At 43.3% G+C, this 27,617-nt stretch overlaps 2 protein-coding genes across 3 annotated transcripts in view; both read right to left on the reverse strand.

The window, feature by feature from the left end:
- EZH2 (enhancer of zeste 2 polycomb repressive complex 2 subunit) overlaps positions 1-27,617 on the reverse strand; it is a gene marked incomplete at its 5' end in the record, with an annotated part of 68,340 nt that overhangs the window by 10,506 nt on the left and 30,217 nt on the right. The window contains 3 exons of the mRNA XM_039362285.1: positions 761-855; positions 997-1,166; positions 11,818-12,058. Of these exons, the coding sequence (XP_039218219.1) occupies positions 761-855; positions 997-1,166; positions 11,818-12,058 (506 nt within the window). The remainder of the gene's footprint in view (positions 1-760; positions 856-996; positions 1,167-11,817; positions 12,059-27,617) is intronic.
- Positions 1,173-11,805, reverse strand: LOC120316552. 2 transcript variants are annotated; one of them, XM_039362283.1, is made up of 2 exons: positions 5,886-11,805; positions 1,173-5,650 (listed from the first exon to the last, which is right to left on the reverse strand). In XM_039362283.1, the coding sequence occupies exon 2, from the start codon at positions 4,140-4,142 to the stop codon at positions 3,123-3,125; it is 1,020 nt and encodes a 339-aa protein (XP_039218217.1). In that variant the 5' UTR covers positions 4,143-5,650; positions 5,886-11,805; the 3' UTR covers positions 1,173-3,122. Both variants share the same exon structure in this region, with proteins under 2 accessions (XP_039218217.1, XP_039218218.1).

Raw genomic sequence — 27,617 nt, forward strand, 5'->3', positions numbered from 1 at the left:
AAATTCAAACACTGCTAATATACAGATTTTTTTATGGAGTCTTCTGAATGAATACTTTTGTGTCTTGCTAATGATGAGCATTCTGGGAGATAGGGGACATAAATAATCCAATCTTGATAATTGAAAAATTCAATAGTCAGCAGATGAATATTTTCTCATCCCCACTATTTTTATGGCATTATAAAGGATTCATATTCATTTCACTTGACAATACAGTTCAGCTGATTGATGGATTTTAATAGTGATTTTCATATTTGTTGCTTTACTGTTATTTATTTTTGATTAGCTATCTTCAATGATCTCTGTATAGAAGAACAGGATACAAATTAAATAATAATTGGGATAAGAATTCTCTATTATTTTATAATCACAAATAGTGAGGTGATGACATAATGATACCAACGAACTAGACACAGCTATTTTGTTCCCTTTTCTCCATATTGCCATATATTTTAGAAAAAAATCCATTATTTATATTTGTTTTGAATTTTAAAATGTTAGTTATCACAGGAACATTTAAAGCAGATTTTTTAATATCTTAAGGACATTTTAATTGCATTTCAATTTGTATATTGCTTTGCAATAGATTCTTCCACTCAAATATTGAACATTTTGATGCAATCCTAGAACACACTATTTCATTTATTTAACAAAAAATAATATATACTTCCTGTTTGTTGCATTCTTTTCATTAATCTTTTTAAAATTCTTTTTTCCCACTTTAAAATGTTGTGGGATGGTTGATATACTATTGATTTACCTGTGTTTCCTTTTTTTCTTTCTTGGAGGAGTATCAACATCTTCAGCAGGTGCTGGAGCAATAATACTAGATTCCTTTACTCTAAACTCATATACCTGAAAAATATTAATTATCTCCTAAGTTTCATTGTAGTTTTATTGGGTTGAATATTAATCGTCTCCATAAAATCGGATACATTTGAAATTATTAAATTTTGCTATAGTAGTTTTTAAAACATTTTCAAAATTTGTGCTTACCTGCCTGCATGTTTTGGTTCCAATTAACCTGGCTATTGCACAGAAATTGTCATAATAGGTACCAATGAGAACCCTGAACATAGAAGCTTCAGCACCACTCCATTCAACATTTTCTGGAGGCTCTATATTTGGCTTCATCTTGATTGGTGTTTGACACCTAGAATTTGCTTCTGCAATATCAAAAGCAAACAGTTTCAAGTCTCAGAAACCACAGCAATGACCACACCAAAACCAAACCAAACCAAAATAAATAATCAAGCATCCTACTTTCAGTAAGATGCCATTTCAAATGTAGCCTGATCGGCAATGTGTGTGCTTTACAGCCAGTAGGCATGACCAAAGTTAAAACATTGTGAGAACTGTAGTCCAAAACATATGGAGGACTTCATATTACTAGCACTGTATGATGTTATTAAACTCGACTTTCACCCCTCAAGTTTCTAAAACAAGTTTTTTATTTTATACTTTCAATTAATGGCATATCCAGGATTTCCAGATGAGGAATGGTGAACTAGCATGTCTCTGAATGAGTGGAAATAACATTGTAGCTGCAAAGAAGTCTCATGGAATCTCTCTGGATAAAGAGAGGACAGGAGATTGCACACTTGTAGGTGGATAGCTCCTTGTCAGAGCTGAAGATGAGAAGCAAAACATCTTCAAAGGAAAACAATAAAGTCCAGTTACCTTGTGAAAAAAGCACCTTTTGGGACAACCATGACTTGGATGACTGAGAAGGGGCGTTGGTCTTACCTGAACAACTTTTCTCAGCATGACGACGGAGAATCCACCAATGGGTTTTCTTTGTCTTCTGCCTGTAGACTAGTGGTCCAATTTTGCTCCACCTCTCCTCTTGGGACCTCCCTTCCCCAATCTCGATGAGGCGAAAGCTATTTGGCTATGTTTTCTTGTGTTGACTCCATCCTCTCCCCTCACAGGACCTGACTGGCCTCAAGGGTGGGAGTGGATTCTCCATCGTCATGCTGAGAAAAGGCGTTCAGGTAAGACCAACGCCCCTTCTCCAACATGACAAATGGAGAATCCACCAATGAGACATACCAAAGCTACACTGTCTTTGTGGGTGGGATGCCATCTGGGCCTGTGTCCCACTCTCTGATACTACGCACTGGAGTACCCTCCTGCCAAAGGAGGCCTCCGCAGATGCGAATCTGTCTAATTTGTAGTGTCTTATAAAAGGGGAAGGCGACATCCACGTTGCCGCTCTACATATTTCCTCAATCGAAGCCTGAGTTGCCCATGCTGCTGAGGTTGCAGTACTGCGCGTGGAATGTGCAGTGATTCATCTAGGGACAGTCCTTGACTATATGCCTCCACTATACACCTTCTAATCCATTTACCGATTGTGGATGCAGTGACCCTCTGACCTCTTGTGTGAGAATAGAAGGAGACAAACAGTGCTTCCGATTTACGGAAGGGTGCCGTTCGCTTGATGTAATGCTTTAAAACTCTGTGAACGTCTAAGGTGTGCCATTTGCGCTCCAGTTCATGGGACGGTTCAGGGCAAAAGTTTGGTAGCACCACCTCCTGTGTTCTGTGGAATAAAAAATTGACCTTTGGAACGAAAGAGGGATCCAAACATAACACCACCCTGTCCGTGTGGAAGGTACAAAGATCCTCCCTCACTGACAGGGCTGCTAGTTCTGAGATGCGTCTTGCTGAGGTAACAGCAACTAAGAAGGCGACCTTAAGGGTCAGATACTGTAGGTCACAGGTCTGGACAGGCTCAAATGGAGGTAAGGTGATGGCCTGTAGGACCTTAGGTAGATCCCAGGAGGGGCATCTGAGTACCACAGGTGGCCTACTGTTAGATGCATCCTTTACAAAGGATCACACTACTGGGTGTCTGGCTAGAGTTTCAGAGTTGCCATAGGTAAGAATGGTTGATAGGGCGGCCACCTGTTTACGAATTATGTTGGGTGCTAACCCCCTATCCAGACCTTCCGCTAGGTAGTCTAAGATGTCTGTGATAGAGATGTTGCATGGGTCTAGTTGTTGCCTGTTGCACCAACTGCAATAATTTTTCCAAGTGGAATCATAGATCCTATTGGTCATAGGCCTTCTAGAGGCCTGGAGAGTCTTAATGACTCTTTGTAAGAAGTTGTCTCTCTCTAGGAGATTCCGCTCAAGCGCCAGGTGGTCAATTGGAGCCACTGTGGGTCTGGATGTAGCAGGGACCCCTGGTTGAGGGAGGAATCCTCCATGGTGGAGATGTAGATAGGTTTACGAGATTGGCAAACCAAGGCCATCTTGGCCAGTGCGGTGCAATGAGTATCACCTCCACTTGTTCCTGCAATATCTTCCTGATGGTTGCTTGTATCAGAGAAACAGGTGGGAATGCATACAGCAGTCCTTTTGGCCAGTGGCTTCGGAGTGCATCCGCTCTCTCTGCTCCTGGTGTCGGAAAACGAAAGAAGAATCTCAGAAGCTGAGTATTCTTTGGACTGGCAAACAGGTCCAACACTGGATGTCTGAATCTCTCTGCTGCCTTTCTGAAGAGAGCAGGGTGCAGGCTCCACTCTGAGTGGTCTATCGTTGTCTTGCTCAGGAAGTCTGCCTGGCGATTGGCTTCTCCTGAGATGTGCTCGGCCTTGATGGAGGCTAGGTTGTTTTCTGCCCAGATTCCCAGTGCTTGTGCTTCGGTCATGAGGGCCCTGGATCGCGTGCCTCGTCGGTTGACATGCGCTTTGGCCGCTACCTTGTCCGTGAGTATGAGCACGTGACGATGCATCATTGTGCTGCGGAAGTGACGGAGGGCCAGGTGTATGGCTCTGAGTTCTAGCCAGTTTATGTTGTGCTTTAGGTCTTTCTTTGACCATTGACCCTGTGCTAGCTGTGATTGCAGGTGCGCTCCCCAGCCGAATAGGCTGGCATCCGTTGTAAGGGTGACTTGGTTGGCTTCCCTGAACAAGTGTCCCTTCCCCATCGCTGGGGAGGACCACCACTGGAGCAACCTCAGGACCTTTGGTGGCTCCTTCACTCTTCAGTTTGAGGAGTCTATCCCCACTCTTTGAAACGGAAGTAGGAACCACTGGAGCTCTCTGGAGTGTAGCCTTGCTCAAGGTATGATTGCGAGGCATGACACCATCTTTCCTAGTAACTGTGAGAGTGTAGCCAGCGTTGAGGATCATTTCCTTCGGATGAGCCTGACCAGGGTTTGAATGCTGCGTTGACGGTCCTCAGAGAGATGGACCATGCATTTTTATGTGTCTATGACATCAGATGAAGAAGACGGTTTAGGGAACAGTCTGACTCTTTTGAAAATTTACTGAGAACTCATGGTCTTGAAGGGTCTTCAGAGTCAGTGCCAGGTCTGACAGTGCTGTCTGGACCGACGAGGATTGGATGAGAATGTCGTCCAGATAGCATTGGATGCGCACAGGAATTGTTCTCAAGTGCACGGCCATTGTTGCCAATACCTTTGTGAATACCCTGGGAGCTGAAGAAAGTCCAAAAGATAGGGCCCTGTATTGGAAGTGTTGACCCGTGAGGTAGAACCTGAGAAACTTCCGGTGATCCGGAAATATGGGAATGTGAAGGTAGGCCTCCGTCAGATCTATGGACGTCAGAAGGTCCCCCTTCCTGATGCTTGCTAATATCGAGTGACGGGTTTGCATTTTGAATTTTCTGTACTCCAAGTGTCTGTTCAGACTCTTTAGGTCTAGTATTGCTCTCCACCCATCCCCCCCCCCTGAATTCTTTGGGACTATGAATAGGATGGAATAGAATCCTTGTCCCCACTTGATCTCTTTCTACCGGTTCTATAGCCTGAATGTCCAGGTGTTGGATGGCCTCCCGAGTGAGGTTCTTCTTGATCAGATCTTTTGGAGATGGGCAAGGAATGAACTGGTTCGAGGGTGTTGAGAGGAATTCTAGAGAAAGGCCGAATCTGATGGTATTTAGGACCCAGAGGTCCGTGGTGGTGGCTTGCCATTTGTGAGCAAAAAGGGCTAGCCGGCACCAATGGGGGAGCCCCCTGGGCCATCACTTGGATCTGCGGTAGGGACGCCCCCCGCTCCTCGAAAGAGCCGCCTTGCTTGGACCTGTTGTCTGAACCTGTCCCTGTTATTGTTTCTCTCACCTTGACGGTCCGATCTGGGCTGATAGGGACGGGAAAAGGCCCCCTGATCCGTGCCTGCATCAGGTCGGAAGGACGGACTACAGGAATAGGAGGGAGCTCTCCTCTCCATCCTCTTTGTCAGGTGGGCCAGGATCTTGCATTTGTCCTTATTTTCAATTAGATAAGGGTCAAGCACCTTGCCAAAGAGTCGGCCGCCCTTAGAGGGTGCTGCCGCTAAATGCCAATTAGCCTTCATGTCCGCTCTCCAATGCTTGAGCCACAGCAATCTGTGTGCACCAGTGTTGTATGCTATTCCTCTGGCAGAGAAATTGGTTGCGTGTAAGGAGGAATCCGACATGAGTTCCGCTGCCGCCACTAACCTTCTTAAATTCTGGTGAGTTTTCTCCTCCACTGGGGGAATACTCAACTGGAGTTGGCACAGCCAAAGAAGAGATGTCCTGGCGAAAAAGGACGTAGTGATGCCTGCCTTGATTGCCCACGCCGAGGTCTGGTGTGCCCTCCAGAAGATGAGGTCCATCTTCTTGTCTTCTGATTTCAGGGCCTCCGCTGCATCCCCGGCTATCGGGGGTGGAGAAAAGAGAGTTGCAATGGGTTCGTCTATTGTTGGCACTTCTATTATCTCTGATAGTGCTGGATCTATGTTGAACATTTTCTTGTCTGCCCCCCCCCCTTGGGAGGAAGGAACCCTGTGCCCCCATGTTGTTCTGAACAGAATCAAAGAAGAGAGGTGGGCAGGGAACAAAGTGTTGGGTATAGGTGGGCTGTGAAAATACTTCGTTGTTTGTGACCTTACTAGTTGAGGGATTGGTGGAGGTTCCTTTCTGCGGAATCGGGGGCCTCTCGATATTTGCAGTGCCGCTGGCCTTATGTAGCAGCGTCTTTAATAAGGATGGATTAAACAGACCTACAAACAGAGGAGGATCTGGAGATACATCTTCTTCGTCGGACAGTCTCTGATCCATCAGCTCATGGTCTTCCACAGGAGACCTCCTGCCTCTGAAGGACCTAGAGGAGGAAATAGAGTCTTGGTACACAGAAGCCTCCTCTTGAGAAAAACGGCAGCCATCCCTAGAGGCCACAGACCTTGTTCTGGAACAATGGTGTCTTGAGGAGGCCATGGCCTATGCGACAGCCTGAGATATCAGGGATTGAAGGTGTTCTGAAGACATTGCTCCATGATTATCTGAGCGACAGGTGCCTGCTTCTGAACCCAGATCTCCAGGTCTCTCGCTTAGGGGAGAGCCATTCCCCTGTTCCGTATGGGCCTGTTTCCAGAGGTTCCTGACTAGGCTTCCTTGTGCCAAAAATTTCCTCCTCCCTATAATTGGGTGGCTCCAATTCATCTTCAGTGGAGTTTTGCCTCCTTTCGGCTCGAGAGAATTGTCTCTCTAGAGCCTGGTGACGTCGCTTAGCCTCCCTATTCATTGCTTTGGAAAGCCTTTTGGCCAATATTGCCTTGGCCTTGATCTTCCCAGCCACCTCCTGCTTGGATGATCTCTGTTTTTTATGAGCAGGGGGGCTGATGGTGACAGGTTCCTACGCTGTTTGAACTGTACTGGTATCTGCCATTCTTAACTGGAATGATTTACAATTCCGGTCTGGTTCAGGGTAATTGTGAGCTGATCTATGTCTTGTGCTCTTCAATTATTACTATTATTAATAATATTATTATTTTATTTATTTTTATTTTTTATTATTATTATTATTTATTTATTATTATTATTATTCCTATGTGGCTAGGAAGAAGGACTGAACTTGGGTGGAGTTGAGGTTGTTATTGGCCAAACTCAATCTCTCTCGTGCCTCCCTCAGCTGATTTTCCTGGAGGCTGCCCAAGAAAAAACAACTGCACTTGTATTTGGTGGAATATGGTCAGTGTGAGCTGCAAGGAAGCTACAGAGCTGCAGGGAAACTCTGGGAGGGAGCTGCGGAGTCTAAAACCCCGGCACCGACCAGCTAATCCCCGGCTTCAGGCAATGGAAACAGCAGGAGCCTTCAAGGTCTTTAGCTGATTTAGGGTAAGAGCCTTCGAAAGCTGATATTCCTCTGCAGCTCACCAGTTCCGTGTGAGTCCCGGAACATTTAAAAGGACGCCTGCGGATCAGCTGGATTCGCATGTGTCCTATTGTTCCCACATGGCTCTCTGGCTTCCATATGGTCCGCGGGAGGTTTAATTGCCCGCTGATCAGCTGTGCTAATGGATTCTGAATTGCTTCGGCTATCCTGGCTAGCCCTGTGGGAGGATTGGGTTGGGGGGGGGAAAGGGGATTGTCTCTCCCTTTGTTCAGGGTCACACTTGGTGACCAGAAATTGGCGTCTGGTTCCTTGTTTGTCCGGCAATCAGCTGGGCTCAGGCCAGCCTCATGGTTGAGCTGCGATCCGGCAGCAGAAAGGGCTCAAACGAACAGCTGTTTGTTCTTTACCGTTCCCCCCCCCCTTTGGATTGACCAAAATATCAGAAATATATGACCTTAAAGAAGAACCACTTCAGGAATCAAGAATTCAGTCTAATCGGGCTCAAGACTAGTCGAGACTGGGGAAGGGATGTCCCAAGAGGAGAAGCGAAGCAAAATTGGACGACTAGACTACGGGCAGAAGATGAAGAAAACCCATTGGTGGATTCTCCACTCGTCATGCTGGAGAATCTCCATAGACATTGTGCCATTTGTTTATATAATTATTTCCAAAATCCTATAGTAAAAAATCCAAATTTGTTTTGTCCCTTAGCTTGTTTATAACTTGATTGAAATAAAATCTTATTTAGCCTTTTGCCATTTTTTAAAACATTCTCAAGCTTATAATTAATTTTTCTTTTATTGTGGAGTGAAGTTAAACTCACCATGTGAGTTTGAAGCTCTCTATTAGCCTTAAGATAATGATTCAGAAATGATTCAAAAATGAGGTTAGTGAACCCACTGGTCTTTAAAAGGTTCCTTCACTTTTGAGAGCATGATGACTTTTCTTTGTTTCAAAGTATTTAAACCCACAGCAAATTACTACTTTGGGGTCTCTTTGCAAGGAGCTATTGTGACTCCATTTAATTGAAGCAAAGGAATTTTTACTGAAAGAAACTGGTTGCAGCATAGTCAGGCAGAATCTGGTGTTCCCGTGAAAAATACAAAGGTATTCTTTCCAACTCCCAATCCCTTTTCCCATGACCAGTCCCCTGGCAAGTCCATGTAATGCCGGTATGATGTTTTGAGAAATTCTGGGGTGTGAAATTGGTAACATTCAATTCTCATGTCAAATAGCCTTGAAGATCCTGGTACAAGCCAGTTTGGTGATCTGGTCTTTTTTCCATCTCAGAACTGATTTGCACTTTCACCTATATTTTGCTTCCCTCGCAGCTTGACAAAGAAAAAAGAGGGAGGATGGAATGCAAGGGTGGGGGCAGTTGCATCTGAGTATCAACTGTTCCTGTGAGAGAGTGCCCAACCCAAGGACACATTGAGCAGGTGGACTAGCACAGCTGGCCAGTTCCCATAACAAAATGAACAGAAGTGATTGGTAGACATAATGGACTGGAGGTGACCCATAGGGAAAGGTGGGGATCAACTATTCTACCGTTTGCACGGGAAACCCAGAGCTGGTTTCACTTCATCATTGCCAATATGGTTTATTAAGTAAAGTTTATACTCTTGATTAAATAATGCACCAGGAGTTTCTTTTTCTGGATTTACCAACTGGACAGTTGACACTTCAGTTGTCACTTCCCCCTCCCCTTTAGATACATAGGTGTGTATCATTAGATACACAGGTGTGTATTGCCCTACATGCCTCCCCCCTTCCTTCCCCTTTGATGGTAGGAACCCAGCAAGGTACCAGGCCAAGAATGGAGATCCTGATAAGAGATCAAATCCAAATTAACATCTGAATGAATGAAAGATCAAGATTGCTAGAGCCAAAAGAAATAAGTACAAAGTGAGTGTGTTTGATGAATGTTAAAATAAGCTTCTATAAAATTTTAGGCAATCTTTATGGATTTTTTTTACTGATAACAGGAATGAAATATTAATGATTGATGGATTGGCATATGGATAAGGCATGTTATGAGAAGAAAGATACCTGCATACAACCTTACAGGGGGTGAAGAGTTCCAAGTCTGTTTGTATTTGTGATGAAAATCAGAGGTCACCTCTTTAAATATTTTTCTTCCCTTTTTATTTTTTCTTCTTTCCTTTCTTCTTTTCTCTTGCATTTTCTATTCTACCTACACATTCTCTCTCCCTCCCCTCTTTACTCTTCCTTTCTGAGTTTGGTTTTTATTGTCTTTTATTGTTTGTTTTAAAATCAATAAAAATATTTTAAAAAATTCAATATATGGTACAATCAGAGAAGCAATCAATAAAAGTGTTGCCAATTGTATCCTCAGAAGACAGAAAATTTTGATGGTATCTCTGTATCAGGTTTGACTGAATCATTCATTTACTCTTGGCACAGAAAGAAAACACATAAGCATAATGGGGGGAGGAAGACAGACTAAAACAATATATGCCAACTTATTTTATGATTTATGGTATAAAAGTAACTGATTTTACACAGAACATGACTGATTACAGTAACATGCTCCAGCATGAAGTTGGAAATTAATGTTTGAGCATATTTGATACCCTTTGAAGTATCAAAAAATATCCATTGTAATTATTAAATCTAACTTGATGAGATAAGGGTATCAAACAATGGATTAATTACCATTGTCAAGAAAAGCATTTAGATTTTTACCTAAGGTACAACTGAAGAGTCTAGCATGTGTTGGAGCACAAAGAAAAAAAATCACACATATTTAATTAATTAGCTATTTCCATCATATTATGTCAGAAGTATCTTACACAGTAATTATTCAATGCTCCATTTATTTACTTGACTTAAAGTAGTTCTGGTTCTGTTGTTCAGTACACATTTCTGAAGAGGAAGTATCTCTGATGAAATTTTGGTGCCAGAAGAATCTAGAGCTGATATATAAAAGATCTGAAAGATTCTTGTTTTGTTCATCTTTTTGATGAAGCCCAAGTACCAGAAATGCAATATGGTTTTTTCAGCATAAATAATCATTATTACATTATTGTTATTATTGTTGTGCTTTAAATAAATTTTCATTATTAATCGGAGTAGACTGCATATGTAACTCAATATAGAACTTGAATTAAATTTACTGGCCTACTTGTTCTTTTTGGACTTAGAAAATAATTTCTTTTCATATATACCAGGGGTGTCAAACTGCCGGCCTACAGGCCGGATATGTCATGGCGAAATTGCACCCATCCCATTGCCGACAATGGAAAAAAAGTTGCAATACATCGCGACACGTCACATGACGTTGCAAGTTTGACACCTCTGATATATACCGTGAGCAAGGGAAAAGAAAGATACACACTAAAAAAGGAAATTCTACTTTCCCAGTCATTGGGAAAGTTAATCCTGTTGCTGGATGCCTATTTGCACTGTTCTGAAAACTTAATGGCTCCAATTACATTAACCTCTTATACAATAATAACTTCATATTTTTAAACAAAAATACACATGGACAATACCAATTTCATACTAAATATTTTTGCTCAGTTTAGATGGATATACATGCATCCATAAAAATATGTAAAATGAAAAAAATGTTAATGTAAGGTCCTTCCTCAGCTATCCCCTCAGGAAAACACGACTCTTGAAACAGGCATTGTTTCAAAAAGGATCTTTTACTGAGAGAAAGTGATTACAGAGAAGAAAGGCAGAATCTGAAGTTTCCGCATAAAAGGACTAAGCTAAAAGTTGTGCTTCTCCAGCCCCACCCCAATGCCCCAGTCCAGTGATGGCAAACCTTTTAGAAACCGAGTGCCCAAACTGCAACCCCAAACCCACTTATTTATCGCAAAGTGCCAAGGGTGCATCAGCATTGTGGTGCCCTCAGGAGGGCGGCGTGGCCCATGGGGTGGGTATGGCTGCAGTGGTCAAGGCAGACTGGGTGAGCGTGGCTGGGGGCAGTCCCTTGCCATCTCTGGGGCATCCCCAGGGAACCAACGCCCCTTGCTCATTTTCTGCCCTGTTGCTTCCAAATGCCACGTGCTTGCTACTCTGGCGAACTCTGCTGGGGCAACGACGCACGTGCCCACAGAGAGGGCTCTGAGTGCCGCCTCTGGCACACGTGCCATAGGTTCACCACCACTGCCCCAGTCCATCAGGAAGCAATCCGTTGGCATCCAGATGTTGTGAGAACTTCCAGCCAAAAAGCTGATAACTGGCTGTTCTTTGGTGCCTTTTCCTTGCTAGCTGACAGGATAAAACAGATGGCCCTGAGAGTTTCCCCCCCTCCCTAATTCTCATGCAGATACATCAAAGCAAAAGTAGAAACAATGCAGGAACATCCTCAATCCACAATAGTGCGTGCTCTCCCTCTGTTTTGAATGGCAGCGTTCCAATAGGAAGCTGACAGTTATACATTCTGAAATTATCATTAATTCAATTCTGAATTTAAATCTTATTCCCTAAAGGATTTTCAGTAATTTAAATTACTTGTGAATTCTGGAAGGTGCACAATAGGGAATGACTGTACTGTAGAACCCAAAACATGACAGTTCAGGAAATTTCTTATAATAAAAAATTAAATTCATTATTTTCAAAAGCAGGTAGTACATAATATTATGGCTTTTCAATAAAACAACTGAACTTTAATCCAATATTTCCAGCCCCAACATAAACACTTTTACAAAATTAGTAACATTCCACAACTGTCTTACCAGAGGAGCTTGAAGTCTCATCTTTTTTCTCTTCTTCTTCTTTATCATTATTTTCACCTCCAGTTTCAGTTCCAGCTTCTCTGTCACTGTCTGTATCTTTTGATTCTAGCACATTTATGGTTGGTGTGCTGGGCCTACTGGTATTATTTGGAAGCCTTCCCCTTCGGCGACCTCCTGGACGCTTTGGTGGTGTTTTTATTCTCTCAGCAGTCAAAGCAGCAGCAAACTCTTTAGCTCCTTCCTAGCAGGCACAGAAATATTTCAGGATATAAGAAAATGCATAGAGGATAGAGCCTTGCTAAAAAGGGGTTCAAAAACATTGATCTAGTATTAAAAGCAAATTGATATGTTAGATCAGACTACAAGTAAGATTGCAAATCCTAAAGGTAAATATAAAGAAATTATAACTAAAACTTTAAATACTCTGATTTACTTAAGTCAATTCCCCTAACAATTCTGTACAGTAGTCTTATTGTTTTTATTACCAAAAAGGGCTTAATATGTCATGCTGCAGATTCTATCAGCTAGGAAAACAACTGATGAAATTTGTCTGCATTCTTGGCAGATTTTTAATTAAAGATGAATTAGAAGATTATCTACACAAAATATCAGTGCAGAACTGGCAGTGGCAAAACCCATGTTTGATCAATTCAGTATCATTTTAGAGAGCTAGAACAGGGCTTTTCAACCAGTGGCACCTGGCAGGTGGTACACGACCATCCTAGAAAAGTGGTAGCAGGGGAGGGGAATTAGCTAAACCGGTGGCAGCACCGCACAAGCCTGAGTGAGAGATGGCTGGAGCTGCAGGGCTGTCAGGGCTCAACAGAAGCACCAGGATCAGCGCCAGGCTCCAGCTGGAGCTCTGCGCTGATCCTGGTGCTTCTGCTGAGCCCTAAAGAAGCACCAATCAGCTGGAGAGCAGCACTGATCCTGGCACTTCTGCTGAGCCCAGAAGAAGCACTGATCAGCTGGAATGTTGCAGTATCTCCAGGGTCTTGTGATTTACATTCAGATGCTTGGCAACTGATTCATATTTATGACAGTCACAGTGTCCCACGGTCATGTGAAGTGACCAAAACCTGCTGCAACCACCCAGCAAATGGGGGGGAATAAAAACCAAACACCCCCCACCCCACCCCCGCTGCCAATCCTCAACAGAAATTCTCAGAACAACGAAAACCTTGGACAGGAGAAAGAGTATCGCCAGGTGCTGTCTTGCTCGGCTGTGGTTTGGGGGGGTACTTTTTCAGTGCCATTGTAACTTCGAACAGTCACTAGGCGAACTGTTGTAAGTCGAGGACTACCTATACTTTTATCACTTTTTTCCTTTTTTTTTTTTGGTCATCAAGTTTTTGACACCTTGCTAGGCGACTGGTGGTACTCGGATGTTGCCATATCCTAAAAGTGGTACAATGGGTGAAAAGGTTGAAAAGCCCTGGGCTAGAATATTATATCTATATCTAAAATTGCAAAGGGAAGGACATTAACTTATATTCCAGAAAATGACCAGCAATATTTGGAATAAATGAACACACTTAAATAGATTAAAGGAAAGTAGGAATCTCTTAAGGGTCAGTGAATTTTGATCAATTGACTTAATTCATTTTAAAAGTCTATGTCCTCAATTCACTGTTTCATAATTTCTATCACTATCCTGGATAATTTCTATGGTTATTTCTGGAGGGAATAGCAACAGCACTTAGACCAGGGGTCCTCAACCGTGGCCACTTTAAGACTTGTGGACTTCAACTCCCAGAATTCCTCAGCCAGCACAGCTACAGGAGCAGAGTCTTTCTGCTAATGGAGTCTTTTTATACTTGCCATACAGGATGGCCGATGAAAACTCATGGCACCATGCTGACTAAGATACCTGGCAGGTGTAACCATGTATCTAACAGAGTCTGGAGCCAGAAACAGTGGAGCTATACCTAAATCCGCTTGCCTCTCGATGTCCTCTAACCTTTGATGCAAGGTTTGTTTTGCTTGGTCGTAGTCCAATTTGAGAACTGAGGCTGACGAGAAGCCTAGTTTGGCAAGGTTGGACTCAACTGCATTGATCCATGAAAAGGAGAATTCATCTTGAAGAATTAATGGAGCAAGGCCTTGCGGAAAGCAATTAAGCCTTAACCAGATGTTTAAGGAAGCTATACAGATTCTTGCTTTGACTTTTATTAATTCTGTCTCCAAGTGCAGAAGGACATTTCAGACACAGCGTGGCATCTGAAGGATTGTTCTGATAAATTTGGATTGAACTCTTTCCAGTAGTGTAAAACACGAAGCTGAGGGTCCGAGCAAGGTCCCATAAAGAAGCTGTTCTAGAGACTTGGCCAGAAACAGCTTAATTGCAGCTGGAACATAGTGTCCTTCCTTTGTGTGGAATAATTTAAGAATGGCACTCGCTGATCGTTAGCCAGAGGCAGCCATGTATTCTCCATAGGCTTTTTGCAAGCCAATGCCATGGATGACCACCCCTAGGTATTTAAAGGTGGTTACCTGCTCTATTTTGTGGCTATTTAAATACCATGAGTACCGTTTTGGCCTTTTTGCAAAAGCCATAACCTTTGTTTTCTCATAATTTATGTCCAGTTTATTATATCGGCAATACTGGACAAGGGCTCGCAAAGCTCTTTTAACAGCATCATCTGCATAGAGCAGCAGAGCAATGCTTTGGTCACCTATTTTTTTTTTGGGGGGGGGTAATTTGGATTATTTAACCATCTTACCATATCATTTATATAAAAATTGAAGAGCAAGGGGGCCAAAATGCACCCGTTTAATCCCCTTTTGAGTTTCAACTGACCTCGAGAGAGACCCTTGCATATTACACCTCACCTTGAGGGATGTTTTGGTATGTAAGCCATGTAACAGATGTAGGAGTCTGTGATTAATTGAGGTAGCTTTCAGCTTCTCCCATAACTTAATCCTTGTAACCATGTCAAAAGCTGACTTAAGATCTATAAAGGCAGCATATAATGATACAGGTCTATCTAATGCATATTTTTCAATCAAATGATGAAGAACTAAGCACTGATCTATGGTGCCTCTCCCCTCTCTAAACCTGGCTTGTTCTTCAGCAATCAGGTTCTCAAGATCCAGCCACTATTTTAATTTATCTTGAAGGTGTTCGGCATAGAGTTTGCTGATTATATTTAGCAAACCTATTGGTCTGTAATTGGCAGGGCCGTCTCTTTCCCTTTTTATAAATTGGGACCATAATTGTCAAGCCCCAATCCTCTGGGACATGGTCGGTGGAGTCAATATAGGTGAATAGGGCTGCCAGAATGGGTATCCACCACTCCATATTATTCTTTGGTAATTTGGCCGAAAGTCAGCTCCTGGAGCCTTCCCGATCCTGAGTTGGCCAATGGGGGATTTAATTTCAGGCTCTGAAACTGGAGGCCACTCAGGTAAATCCTTCACTATAGACCTTGTACTGTCGCTGGAGGGGTCTTCATACATTCTCCGAAAATGAAATTCCCAGGTTATAGGAGATATATGACAGTCTAACAGAGTATAGATTCTTTCAGCGTGGCAAGCTATTAGATCCCAAAATAAGGAGTTCTTTTGTTTTGCTGCCACGATGAGCTGTTTCCAGGAAGACCTCGTGTCTTATCTCTTCTTGAATGCAATCAATTGCTTGAATTGTTTTTTGAGTGTAAGTAACTGTTTAAGAATTGCTTTATAGCCATATCCAGTCTCACTTTTGTACTCCTTGTATGCAAAGTTAAGGGCTTTCTTGGCTTCTACATAATCCTTATCAAACCATGGTTTGGAAGGAGTACAGGACCTCTTAGCTGAGAAATTTCAGTCATGTGCTAATAATGGTTGTATCTTGTAAACTAAAGTTTTATATAGTTCTAGTAAGTCTTGAGTCAGGTTGGCTGATATAAAGGCTGTGTGGAGTTTTTGAAAATTATCCTGTTAGGGCTCTCCCTACCTGCTGATCAAGTTGTTGGGTCCATTTGACCCGACATCTTGTTAGGCCCGCTGTAAAGATTGCAGGGATAAAATCGTCCTTGGAGGGAATTTGCCTTAAAAAGGGATTCATGTATATACACAGAGGTAGATGATCACTTTCTAGGTAAAGCAGGACTTCAAAATTTTCTATATAATGTACTAAGTCCATAGAAGTTAAGATGTAATCAATGGTGCTAGTTTTGGACCCTGCCATAAATGTAAACTCGCCAGGATAGTCACCAGGCCATGAGCCGTTAGATATGAAGAAGTTAAATTTATTTGCCAACTTGGCAAGACAGAGGCCAGCATAGTTAGCTCTAACATCTTTAGAGAGTCGTATGAGGGGGGCATTGGTTTGTGTAGTGACCTCCAATGTTGGATATTGATGATGTTTCATGAATAATGTATAATCATCTGGTCTCAATCTGGCATTAAAGTCTCCTCCTAGTAGGATCCTGGCATTTGGGTATTCCATGAGTTGATTATTAACGTAGTGTTCCAACTCCAGCCATACAGCAGCGGTTTCAGCTTTTCTTAGTGAAGGAGGGAGATAAACATTAATGATCAAAAGCAGGACTGAGTCCAACTTGAGGAAAAGGGCCATAGCTGAATGGTTTAAAGGGGTAATAAGTGTGGACTCTGCTCTCAAGTTGGTAGAAATAAATATACCCAGCCCTCCTTTCAGTCTCCCGGGGCCTCTGCCTGGCCTTGCTTCCAGCTTATATGAATAATAGCCATTAAGCAGGAGATCATCAACAGTCCAAATCTCTTTCACCAATATAATATCCTTACCTTTCAGAGGATCAGAGTGATTAAAGCCTCTAAATTGATACCACCCGGCTACATTCCTTGATATGATGTTTAAAGTGTTTTTCTTGCACTGGCCTTCATATAGTCAGTTCAAGTTCTCCATAGGGGCACTTGTTGGAGGATAGTTATAATTGTTATTTGATGCATTAGATTGAGTAGTTGTTGTCAATGCTTCTTTTAAACATCCAGTCTCTGTGTATTATTAGCTTGCTCAGGTTCTGGCAATATATCATTAAAGTCTATCAACATTTCTTCTGGCATGCCCTTAGCAGAATCAGTGACTGTGGGAAACTCTGTTTGTGAATCACTTCTGTTTTCTCAAGGTCGATTCAGCTGCCCCTGCTTCAATTTTATCAGTATGAGGTCTGTTGCCACTCGGATTTAAAGCAATAGTTCCCTCATGGAAAGACTGAACCAGGAGTTGGTGCAGGTTCCCTGAGCAGAAGACACATATTGGAAAAACTGAAAAGCTGCCCAGGAAGTATTTCATTATAAAAAGCATTGAGTGAATTATGGACTGCTTGAAGGACAACAAAATTCACATACATTGCCCCCTTGCCGGCAACCACTCTGCATGCAATAAATCAATCTGAGTATACTCACAGCAGAGCAGCTGGCCCAGAGATTGCCTAACAGCTTTTCTACCATTCCAACGTCCTCTATTCCTTCTGTTGTCGTAGATTTGCAAGGTAACCTGGTTGGTTTGTAAACTGAGGTTATAATGGTCACCTTTAGAACTATCTGACTGAGTGTTCTTTTGTTTGTGGATATTCTTTCCTCTCTCGTTTATAGAAGTCGGAGAGGGGCCTATTCTAGTTTCCATTTCTGCATTAGCCATCCCATGTCTATCATTATGTATCCTCCTGGGTCCTTCTGCAATGTTTGTTTGACTGCTGATAAACTTCCCAAAAGACTATTTCAAGCAGTCAACCTTATTTGTGACAATTGATAAAAGTTCGTAGATTGAATTTACGGTTTGAGCTGTGAGCAAATATTGTCAGGAAAGGAGATCTCTTTCATTCTCTCTTACTAAGTTTGTTACTATCCCATCCTGTGCAGGAAAAGCAGGTGCTGTATTCCAGGGAGAGAGCTACTGTCTGTGAGAAAAAAAGGAAGTTCTATATGCTGTTTGCTTTCAAGTTCAGTTTGTAAATCACACTGCAATGAGTTACTTACTGGAGCAAACTGTCAATATGCAACGAAATCTTCCATTTTCTGCTGCTTCAGTGGCTTGGAAGAACTCTGTGCTGTCGCGTGAACATGCTGTCACTTTCTCCTTTTCCCCATTCTTGGTAATCCTGGCTTGTAGAATTGTTAAAATGCAGGTACAACAACGGTAGTCTCTCCAGTCTTTGACTATTATAAAAAGTCTTTGACTATTATAAAAACTCAAACAAGGGTTAAAACAGATTCAAAAATGGGTTAAAAATAGGTCAAAATGGGTTAAAAGTAACTTAAAATGCAGTGTTAAAAAGGGTTAAAAAGTTAAATTAAAAATAAAATAAAAGAAAGCTTTTACTTTTGGGGGAGCTCTTTACAGCCTTTGGCTCCTACCCCCATTTGGAACTTTGATAATATTCAAGTTTGTTATTTAGAACAAGAAGTAACTTTCCAGGGGAGATATGTAAAATGTTTGATCCATTAACAGTCCATAGATGGAACATCTAAACTTGAGTGATCCTAACACTTCTATTTTTGGAATGTTGGTCTGTGTATATAAGAAAATTGGATTATTTTGTACTGACAAGGATTACGGGAGAGGTAGAGAGAGAAAGCTTGTGGATGTTTGGAGAAATCTAGTTGTCTTGTAGGTTATCAGCAGTGGCAGCCAAAAAGATGAAAGTATAATGGTACATGGTAATGTATCTTGTAGGGTTTTATATAACTCTGCCGGTAGTCCATCTGGCCCCGGTGTTTGTTCATTTTTTTCTCTTCTTATGGCCTCTGTTATTTCCATCATTTTTTCCTCTAACAGTCTTATAAGTTTCTGGAATTTTTGAAAGGTTATTTCCTTCCAAATATTGAATCATTCTGTCTCTTGGATGTTTTCTATATCATAAAGTTTCTTGCAGTATTCTTTAATTATCTTTTTTATTTCTTCGTTTTTAAATTGTAGACCACCTTTTCAATCTACTAATTTATTTATCATTTTCTTTCTAATTTTCTTACAGTAGTATTTCCAGTTTTTTATCAATATCTTCTGTTTTATTTTCCACTTTCTGAATTCTTTGTTCATTTTTAAGCATCATTTGATGGTGAACTTCAAATTGTGACTTTATATCCAAGATTTCTTCGCTTAATTTATCAAATTTACTTTTTGTCTCTTCATTATTTTTTTGCATTGATTTTTGAATCAATTTTAGTGTGGATTGCATCTCATTTTGTGCAGTGCTTATTTTCTCACACTGCAGCATTGTTTCGATAGATCCCTGGGTTGTTGGACTAGGACAGAGGGTGCAGAGGAGGTCTTTTTCATAAGTCTAGTAAGGTTTGATGTACTCATTCTTCCAGCCAACTATCTTAGGCTAAAATCCAAACTGTAAAAGGAGCCAACTTCTTTAGGCTAAATCCAATATCTCAGGGAGAGATACACTAAGTCAGGGCTTTTCAACCTTTTCACCCATTGTACCACTTTTAGGATATGGCAACACCCGAGTACTACCAGTCGCCTAGCAAGGTGTCAAAAACTTGATGACCAAAAAAAAAAAAAAAAAAAGGGAAAAAAGTGATAAAAGTACAGGTAGTCCTCAACTTACAACAGTGCGCCTAGTGACTGTTCGAAGTTACAATGGCACTGAAAAAAGTCCTCCACAAGCCACAGCCGAGCAAGACAGCGCCAGCAGCGCTCTTCCTCCTGTCCAAGGTTTTCATTGTTCTGAGAATTTCTGTTGAGGATTGGCAGTGGGGGTGGGATGGGGGGGTATTTGGTTTTTATTCCCCCCGTTTGTTGGATGGTTGCAGCAGGTTTTGGTCACTTCACATGACCGTGGGACGCTGTGACTGTATTAAATATGAATCAGTTGCCAAGCATTTGAATGCAAATCACAAGACCCTGGAGATGCTGCAACATTCCAGCTGATCAGTGCTTCTTCTGGGCTCAGCAGAAGTGCCAGGATCAGTGCTGCTCTCCAGCTGATTGGTGCTTCTTCAGGGCTCAGCAGAAGCACCAGGATCAGTGCCGAGCTCCAGCTGGAGCCTGGCGCTGATCCTGGCGCTTCCGTTGAGCCCTGACAGCCCTGCAGCTCCAGCCATCTCTCGCTCAGGCTTTCGGTCCCTCCATCAGTTCAGCTCATTCCCCTCCCCCACTACCACTTTTCTAGGATGGTCGTGTACCATCTGCTAGATGCCAATGTACCACAGGTAGTACCCGTACCACTGGGTGAAAAGCCCTATGCTAAGTGAACCGTTGAAAGACATTTGCAATGAACTCTTGTTGGAGGCTAAACTTCCAAACACATGGATAGAAGCAAATATCACTTTAATACCAAAAGAAGATACAGATTTGACACAGATAAAGTATTACAGACCAATATCGTTACTGAATGTGGATTATAAAATCTTTACTTCAATAATGCAGAGAGATTGAAACGATACTTAACTGAATTTATACATTCAGATCAGAATGGTTTTTTACCAAGAGACAAATTAAAAACAATCTAAGAGTGATAATGGATGTATTAGAATACTATGAATTGCATCCAGTAAAACAAAGGTATTAGTATTTCTGGATGCCCAAAAGGCATTTGATAATGTTTTCTGGCAATTTATGATTCAACAATTACAAATAATGAACTTTGGACAGAATTTTATAAATATGATAAAACAAACAGCGAAAGTGATTGTGAATGGAGACTATACGGAGAACTTTGAGATAAGGAAAGGCACAAGGCAAGGATGTCCACTATCTCCTCTGTTATTCACTTTCACTTTGGAAGTTTTGAATAGAAATATTAGACAAGATATAGAAATTATAGACAAGGATTAGAAATAAAAGGTGAAATATACAAATTACAAACATTTGCTGATGATTTGGTGTTTATTTTAGAAAAACCTTTGGAGATGATTCCTAAACTATTGGGAAAGATAGAACAGTATGGAGAAATGGCAGGACTGAAAATAAATAGAGAAAAAAACTAAAGTAATAGTTAAAAACCTTACAGATAAGCAAAAAAACCAAAAACAAAACAACACCAAATATCAGAAAAGACAGAATTGTAGATAGTTAAAAAGGTTAAATATCTGGGGATACAGTTAAAGGCAAGATGTTCAATGATAAAAAAAAATAATTACACAAAATTATTGACCCAAATAAAACTGGATTTGGAAAAATGGAAAAACTTACAACTGTCAATATTAGGAAGAATTGCCACAATGAAAATGAATTTACTACCAAAAATCTTATTTCTATTTCAAACAATATCTATAAAATTGGATAATTTTTTGGAAGATTTGAACTCACTAATTTTGAAATTTATTTGGTAAGGAAAGAAAGCTAGAATTAAGTGGAAATTGTTACAAGATGCCAAGGAAAATGGAAGATTTGGCCTACTGGAGTGGGTTCTACATTATTAAGCATCTGTATTAAGAGAGGTAAAAGAATGGATAATTCTTAAAAACAAAAGGTCGTTATATCTGGAGGGGCATGCTTTATAATTGGGGTGGCATGCTTTCTTATGGTATTGGAAAAATAGAGTTCATAAGTATTTCCAAAATCATTATATAAGAAATGTACTGTTAACAACATGGGAAAAAATAAAAAGTAAAATATATTTAAAAATTCCAGGGTGGTTGTCAACAATGGAAGCATTTGTACACCCAAATTTAGTGTTGAAAAAATCTGGACATATAGATATTCTAAACTCTGAAGGAAATTTAAAATCTAAACAAGAAATGGAAAATCAGGTTATCAACCTAACATGCTGGACACATTTACAAATGCAAACTAAATATGATAGAGATGTTAAAATGTATGGATTTTATAAGGAACAAACTGTGTTTGATAAGACATTGTTGATTTCAGCTGAAAAATTAATTAAGAAAATGTATAATTTTTATTAACTTTAGAAATGGAAAGTGAACAAGTCAAAGAAACAACGATAAGATAGGCGAAAAATTTCGGTTATAATATAGAATTAGAAAAATGGCAAAATTTATGGGAAAGAAACTATAAATTGACAATGTCAACTTCCTATAAAGAAAACTTATATAAAATGTTTTACAGATGGCACTTGCCATCAGCAAGATTAGCAAATATGTTTAAAAATATGTCAGATAGATGTTGGAAATATAAACATAAGTCAGGCACGTATTATCATGTTTGGTGGACATGTGATAAAGTAAAGAATTATTGGGAAAAGATACATACAGATGTTAGGAAAACATGTTGATTTTAAACCTGAACTTTTTGTATTAGGTATAATGCCAAAAAAGACTAATAAACAAAACTTATACTTGACTTTGCGTGTCACAACAGTGGCAAGAATTATATTTGCGCAACATTAGAAAAATGAAGGAGTACTATTGGATGAAGAAATAATTAAAAAAATATTAGAATGTGCAGAGATGGACGGATTGACTATGAGACTGAAAGAAAAAGAAGAAACGGGGCGTTGTCTTACCTGAACGCCTTTTCTCAGCAGGATGATGTAGAGTCCAAATGGATGGGTTCTATGACGGCCTTCCTGCCTGGCAGACTGGGTAAAAACTTCGGCCACACCCCTTCCTTTGGGCGTGACCCCAGTTTTGACTTAGGCGAGAAACTTCGTTGGAATTAACATTGCAGCTCTTTATTATATCGTTATTATCTCCCTGCCTAGACCTATCCTCTGGGTGGGCTTGGACTCTACATCATCCTGCTGAGAAAAGGCGTTCAGGTAAGACAACGCCCCTTCTCCAGCAGGATGGCTGTAGAGTCCAAATGGATGGGACATACCAAAGCCCTCATGTCCCCCTGGGAGGGAATGTCTAGGCTACCGAACTCTGAGCAGATACGACTTGTTGAAGAACTCTTCTGCCAAAAGCCGCGTCTGCTGCTGCTAGGGAGTCTAAACGGTAATGTCGAATGAAAACCGAAGGTGAGGACCAGGTTGCGGCCCTGCAAATCTCTTCCACCGGAGCTTGTGTTAGCCACGCCGCAGATGTGGCTGCGCTCCGAGTTGAGTGGGCAGTCACCTGAGTGGGTGCTGGCAAATCCTGTGAGACGTATGCCTGTGCTATGCAGGCTCTGATCCACCTGCCTATGGTGGAAGGAGACACCTTCTTTCCCATAGTTGCTGGTTGAAAGGACACAAATAATGCTTCAGTCTTTCGGAAAGCCGAGGTGCGTTTCACGTAGAAACAGAGCGCTCTCCGCACGTCTAGCTTGTGCCATCTGTGCTCTAGCCTATGTTTGGGTCTTGGACAGAAATCAGGAAGCGTAAGTTCCTGAGATCTGTGAAAGATGCTATTTACCTTCGGAATGAAGGTCGGATCTGGTCTAAGAACGACCCTGTCTTTGAAAAAGGTACACAGATCCTTCCTTACTGACAGTGCTGCAAGTTCTGAGATTCTCCTTGCTGAAGTAATTGCCACAAGGAAAGATACCTTCAGTGATAGGTGATGGAGTGAGCATGTTTCAAGAGGTTCGAAGGGTGCTGATGTCAAGGCTAGAAGGACCTTAGGCAGGTTCCAGGACGGGTACCTGTGTATGACTGGGGGCTTTGTGTTAGATGCCCCTTTTAAAAAGGCACTAATCGCTGGATGCTGTGCTAGGGAAGTTAAGTTGTCGCAGGAGAGTACAGTTGAGAGGGCCGATATCTGTCTGCGGATGGTATTGACTGACAGGCCCTTATTAAGACCCTCCAATAGGTAATCTAGGATGTTAGGGATAGATACTGCGGTCGGGTCTAGGTGAAGCGAAGCGCACCACCTACAAAATCCCTTCCATGTAGCGTCGTAAATCCTATTAGTGGACGCTCTTCGTGATGCCTGTATGATCGATATCACCCCTGCCGAATAAGATTGTTTAGTTAAGCTTTGCCGCTCAAATGCCAAGCGGCTAGATGTAGCCACTGGGGATCTGGGTGTACAAGCTTGCCCTGACTGAGTTTTACCCTGTCCGGGGGAATCCTCCACGGAGGTGATATCGAAAGGTCCACGAGGTCGGCAAACCACGGGCGCCGTGGCCAGTGAGGGGCAATGCAGACCATCTCTGCGCCCTCCAGGATCATCTTGCGTATGGTCGCCGGTATTAATGGCAGCGGTGGGAAGGCGTACAGGAGTTGCGCCGGCCACCGGCACCTGAGGGCATCCGTTCCCTCCGATCCCGGGGACGGGAATCTGGAGAAGAACCTGGGGAGTTGTGTGTTCTTGTGGTTGGCAAATAGATCTAGGTGCGGATGTCCGAACCTCCGGGAGATCTCCTCGAAGAGAACCGGGTCCAGACGCCATTCCGACTGGTCCACCTTGGCTCTGCTCAGGGAGTCTGCCTGGGTGTTTGTCTCCCCTGAGATGTGTTCCGCTCTGATGGAACTCACATTGGTTTCTGCCCATCGGGCCAGCGCCAATGCTTCCTTCATTAGTTCCACTGATCTCGTTCCTCCCTCCTTGTTTACATGTGCCTTGGCTGCTACATTGTCTGTAAGCACGAGGACGTGCCTCCTCGTTACTAGGTGAGAGAAATGACGGAGGGCCAGGCGTATGGCCCGGAGCTCTAGCCAGTTGATGCTGTGTGACAGGTCCTTCTGTCCCCACTGGCCCTGTGCTATCTGGGTTCCCAGGTGGGCCCCCCATCCGAACAGGCTCGCGTCTGTCGTGAGTGTGACCCTGTTCGGTTCCCTGAATATGCTCCCCTTGAGTGTCGTGGGGGATAGCCACCATTTTAGTGATTTCATCACCTGTGCTGTTACCAGCACCCTCTTGCTGGAGGTGCTGAGGTTCCTCCTCTGGTAGGGTAGGAGGAACCACTGCAACTCCCTCGAGTGGAGCCTTGCCCATGGGATGATGCCCATGCAAGATATCATCTTCCCCAGGAGCTTCGAGAGTTGTAGCAAGGGCACTCTCCTGATCCTTTGAATTTGGTGAATTAGCTTGGATATGTTGATCAGTCGCTCCTGGGAAAGGTATACCCTGCACTGTGACGTGTCTATCACCGCGCCCAGGTGTTGCAGTCTCCTTGAGGGAATGAGGTGGCTCTTGTTTAGATTGACCGAGAATCCGTGCCCCTGTAGGGTTCGGATTGTGGTCTCGAGATCTGCCCTTGCTTGCTCCCGAGATCTGGATTGAATCAAGATGTCGTCCAGATAAAACTGAACGCGAACCGGGATCAACCTGAGGTGGGCCGCTATTACAGCTAGGATCTTGGTGAATACCCTTGGTGCTGATGATAGCCCGAAGGGTAATGCCCTGTATTGGTAATGTCGACCCGCGTATGTAAATCTGAGGAATTTCCGGTAGCTGGGATGGATGGGAATGTGTAGGTACGCCTCTGTGAGATCTATTGAGGATAATAGGTCGTCTTCCCTGACGCTGGCTAGGATGGATTTCAAGGAGTGCATCTTGAACCTCCTGTACTTTATGAAATAGTTCAGGCCCTTCAGGTCCAAGATTGCTCTCCACCCTCCTGATGTCTTTGGGATGACGAAGAGGATAGAGTAAAATCCTCTTCCCTCCTCCTCCTTTGGTACCTTCTCTATGGCCTGGATTGACAGGAGGTGGGCTATGGCCGAAGCTATCAGCCTCGTCTTGTGTGCTCTTCTGGAGATGGGACATCTGATGAACCGGTTTGGTGGGGGAGAACAGAAGTCTAAGGTCAGACCATGCCTGATCGTTTCCAGAACCCAGGCGTCGGTCGTGGTCTGCTCCCAGACCTCGATGAAATTTCCTAACCGACCCCCAATGGGAGTATCCTGTTTGGCGTCACTTGGTACGCTTAAAGGATCTGCCTCCCGCTCCCCTATATGGGCGTCTGGACTGGAACTGGCCCCTGGCTCCCGGGCTCTGGCGATCCTGGGTTCGATCCTGTCTGGGGTAGAAGGATCGTGAGCCTCTGGGCCAGTCCCAGGATTGCCCTGATCGAAAGGGCTGTCTCCATTCCCAGGGGCTTCCTGGGCGGGAGCCCTGTCTCCGGAAGTCCTGACTGCCTCTCCTGTCTAACTTCTTTGATGGATGTACTAGGATTTTTTTCTTGTCTCTGCCTTCGCTGACATGTGGGTCCAGAATGGAACCAAATAGGGCTACTCCACTGTATTCGGACGTCGAAAGACGCCATTTGGACCTCAGGTCTGTCTTCCAATTTTTGAACCATAGTAGCCTACGTGAGGCCACTGTGGCCGCAATGGATCTAGCCGCATACTTTGTTGCGTACAGTGAAGCGTCAGAGACAAATTGCGAGGCCGCGAGGAGCTTGGCCAATGTTTGGTGTACTCTGACCTGGTCTGGAGGCACCGTGCCTTGCAGTTCCCTCAGCCACATGATACTGGCCCTCGCGAAGAATGATGATGAAGTGGCTGCTCTGGCCGCCCAGGCTGCAGCCATATGGGAACGCCGGAGGGAGTGTTCAAATTTCTTCTCCTCAGGTCTCAAGACCTCCGCCATGTCTCCTGGAATCGCGGAGGTAGAAAATAATGAAATTAAGGGGTTATCTACAGTAGGAACCTCTAACATGTTAGAGAAGGAGGGAGATAGGTTGAAAAGCTTTCTTTCCGCGCTGTTAGGTGCCGGTGGGCTTGCAAGTGAGGACCATTGTTCCTCCAGCGTGGTCATAAAGACCTCCGCACATGGAATGTACTTATCTTGTGGAACCTTTTTGGCAAACAGAGGATTGGCCTCCTTGCTTGTTGAGGGCTTCTCATCCTGTACTGATGTTAGGTTGACTGTGGAAACAGCCTTTACCAGGAGTGATTTTAGGAGCGCTGGGTTAAAGAGGCCAGAGCTCGTCGCCTGCTCAGGTGCAGTCTCCTCGTCCTCCGAGAGGGGCATGTCTGACATGTCAAGGTCCACTGAGTCACCCTCTCCCAGTTGAGAGGAAGTTTCAGAGGTGCTGGTAGGGGGTGGCCTAGCCCGACCCTTACGGGGTGTGTGAAAGGCCACTTGCCCCTTAGAAGCCATGAACTGGGAGAATGCATCCTGCATGAATGCATGAAATTGTGCCGACCATATGTTCTCCTGCGCCTTGTCGCTGGAGTGAGGCGCTGGAGTGTGGTCGGGTGAAGAAGAAGAAGCTGGTGAGGAGGGATTGGAGGAGTCTAACTGTTCAGTTTCCCCAGGAGGAGACCAAGTCTTGAGCACTTCCTCGGCAGTAGGATCTGTGCTGGGTGCCACCGCTGGGACAGGGGAAACCAAATTTGTCCCATTGGCATTGGTTCTCTGTGCCCTGCTAATTTGTCTTTCTAAAGCCAAATGTCTCCTCAAAGCCTCTCGCACAGCCGTTTTAGACTGTCCCTTCTGAGAAAGGTGCTTTGTTTTAGCTTTCTTCTTCCCCCCCACCTCTGATTCAGAAGATCTGCGTTTTTGTTGTTGCTGTGGGGGGGACAATTGAGGGACCTGTGTGACTGAATACGAGACATTGTCTGCCATTGTGCCAGACACCCCGAGTAGGTAATGCCTGGAGTGGGGGAACAAGATACGCAGATCAGATGCAGATGCTTGGGGCTGAGCCCTCCTCTGCCTATACAAACAATGGCCGGACAGACAGGAGTCTTTGGACAGAAGATCCTGCAAGGCAGTGACTAAAGGCCACTATAGGAACAGTCAGGGAAAAATGCTCCTCCTCACCTCCTCACCTAGTCCAGACAAAGTGCAGTTTATATCTCTCTCTCCCCCAGTCTGTGGCTGTGGCAACAGACCACGATCAGAACGGTTCTCTTTCTTTTCCCTCTTCCTTCCTCTTGTCTCAATTTCTTGAGATAACCACAGATCCTAGCATGAGGGCTCCCCCTTTGTCTGCAAGGAAATGGAATCCGGATGGTGGCCCCGCCCCCAAGGGAAAAACGGCGGGTAGATCCGTTCGTTCAAAATGGCGAATGGGGAAGAAGCCACGCCTCCCAATGGTAGCC

The sequence above is a fragment of the Crotalus tigris genome, unplaced genomic scaffold (assembly GCF_016545835.1).
Source record: "Crotalus tigris isolate CLP2741 ecotype Arizona unplaced genomic scaffold, ASM1654583v1 scf7180000019411.436016, whole genome shotgun sequence".
In the NCBI taxonomy this organism is placed as follows: Eukaryota; Metazoa; Chordata; class Lepidosauria; order Squamata; family Viperidae; genus Crotalus; species Crotalus tigris.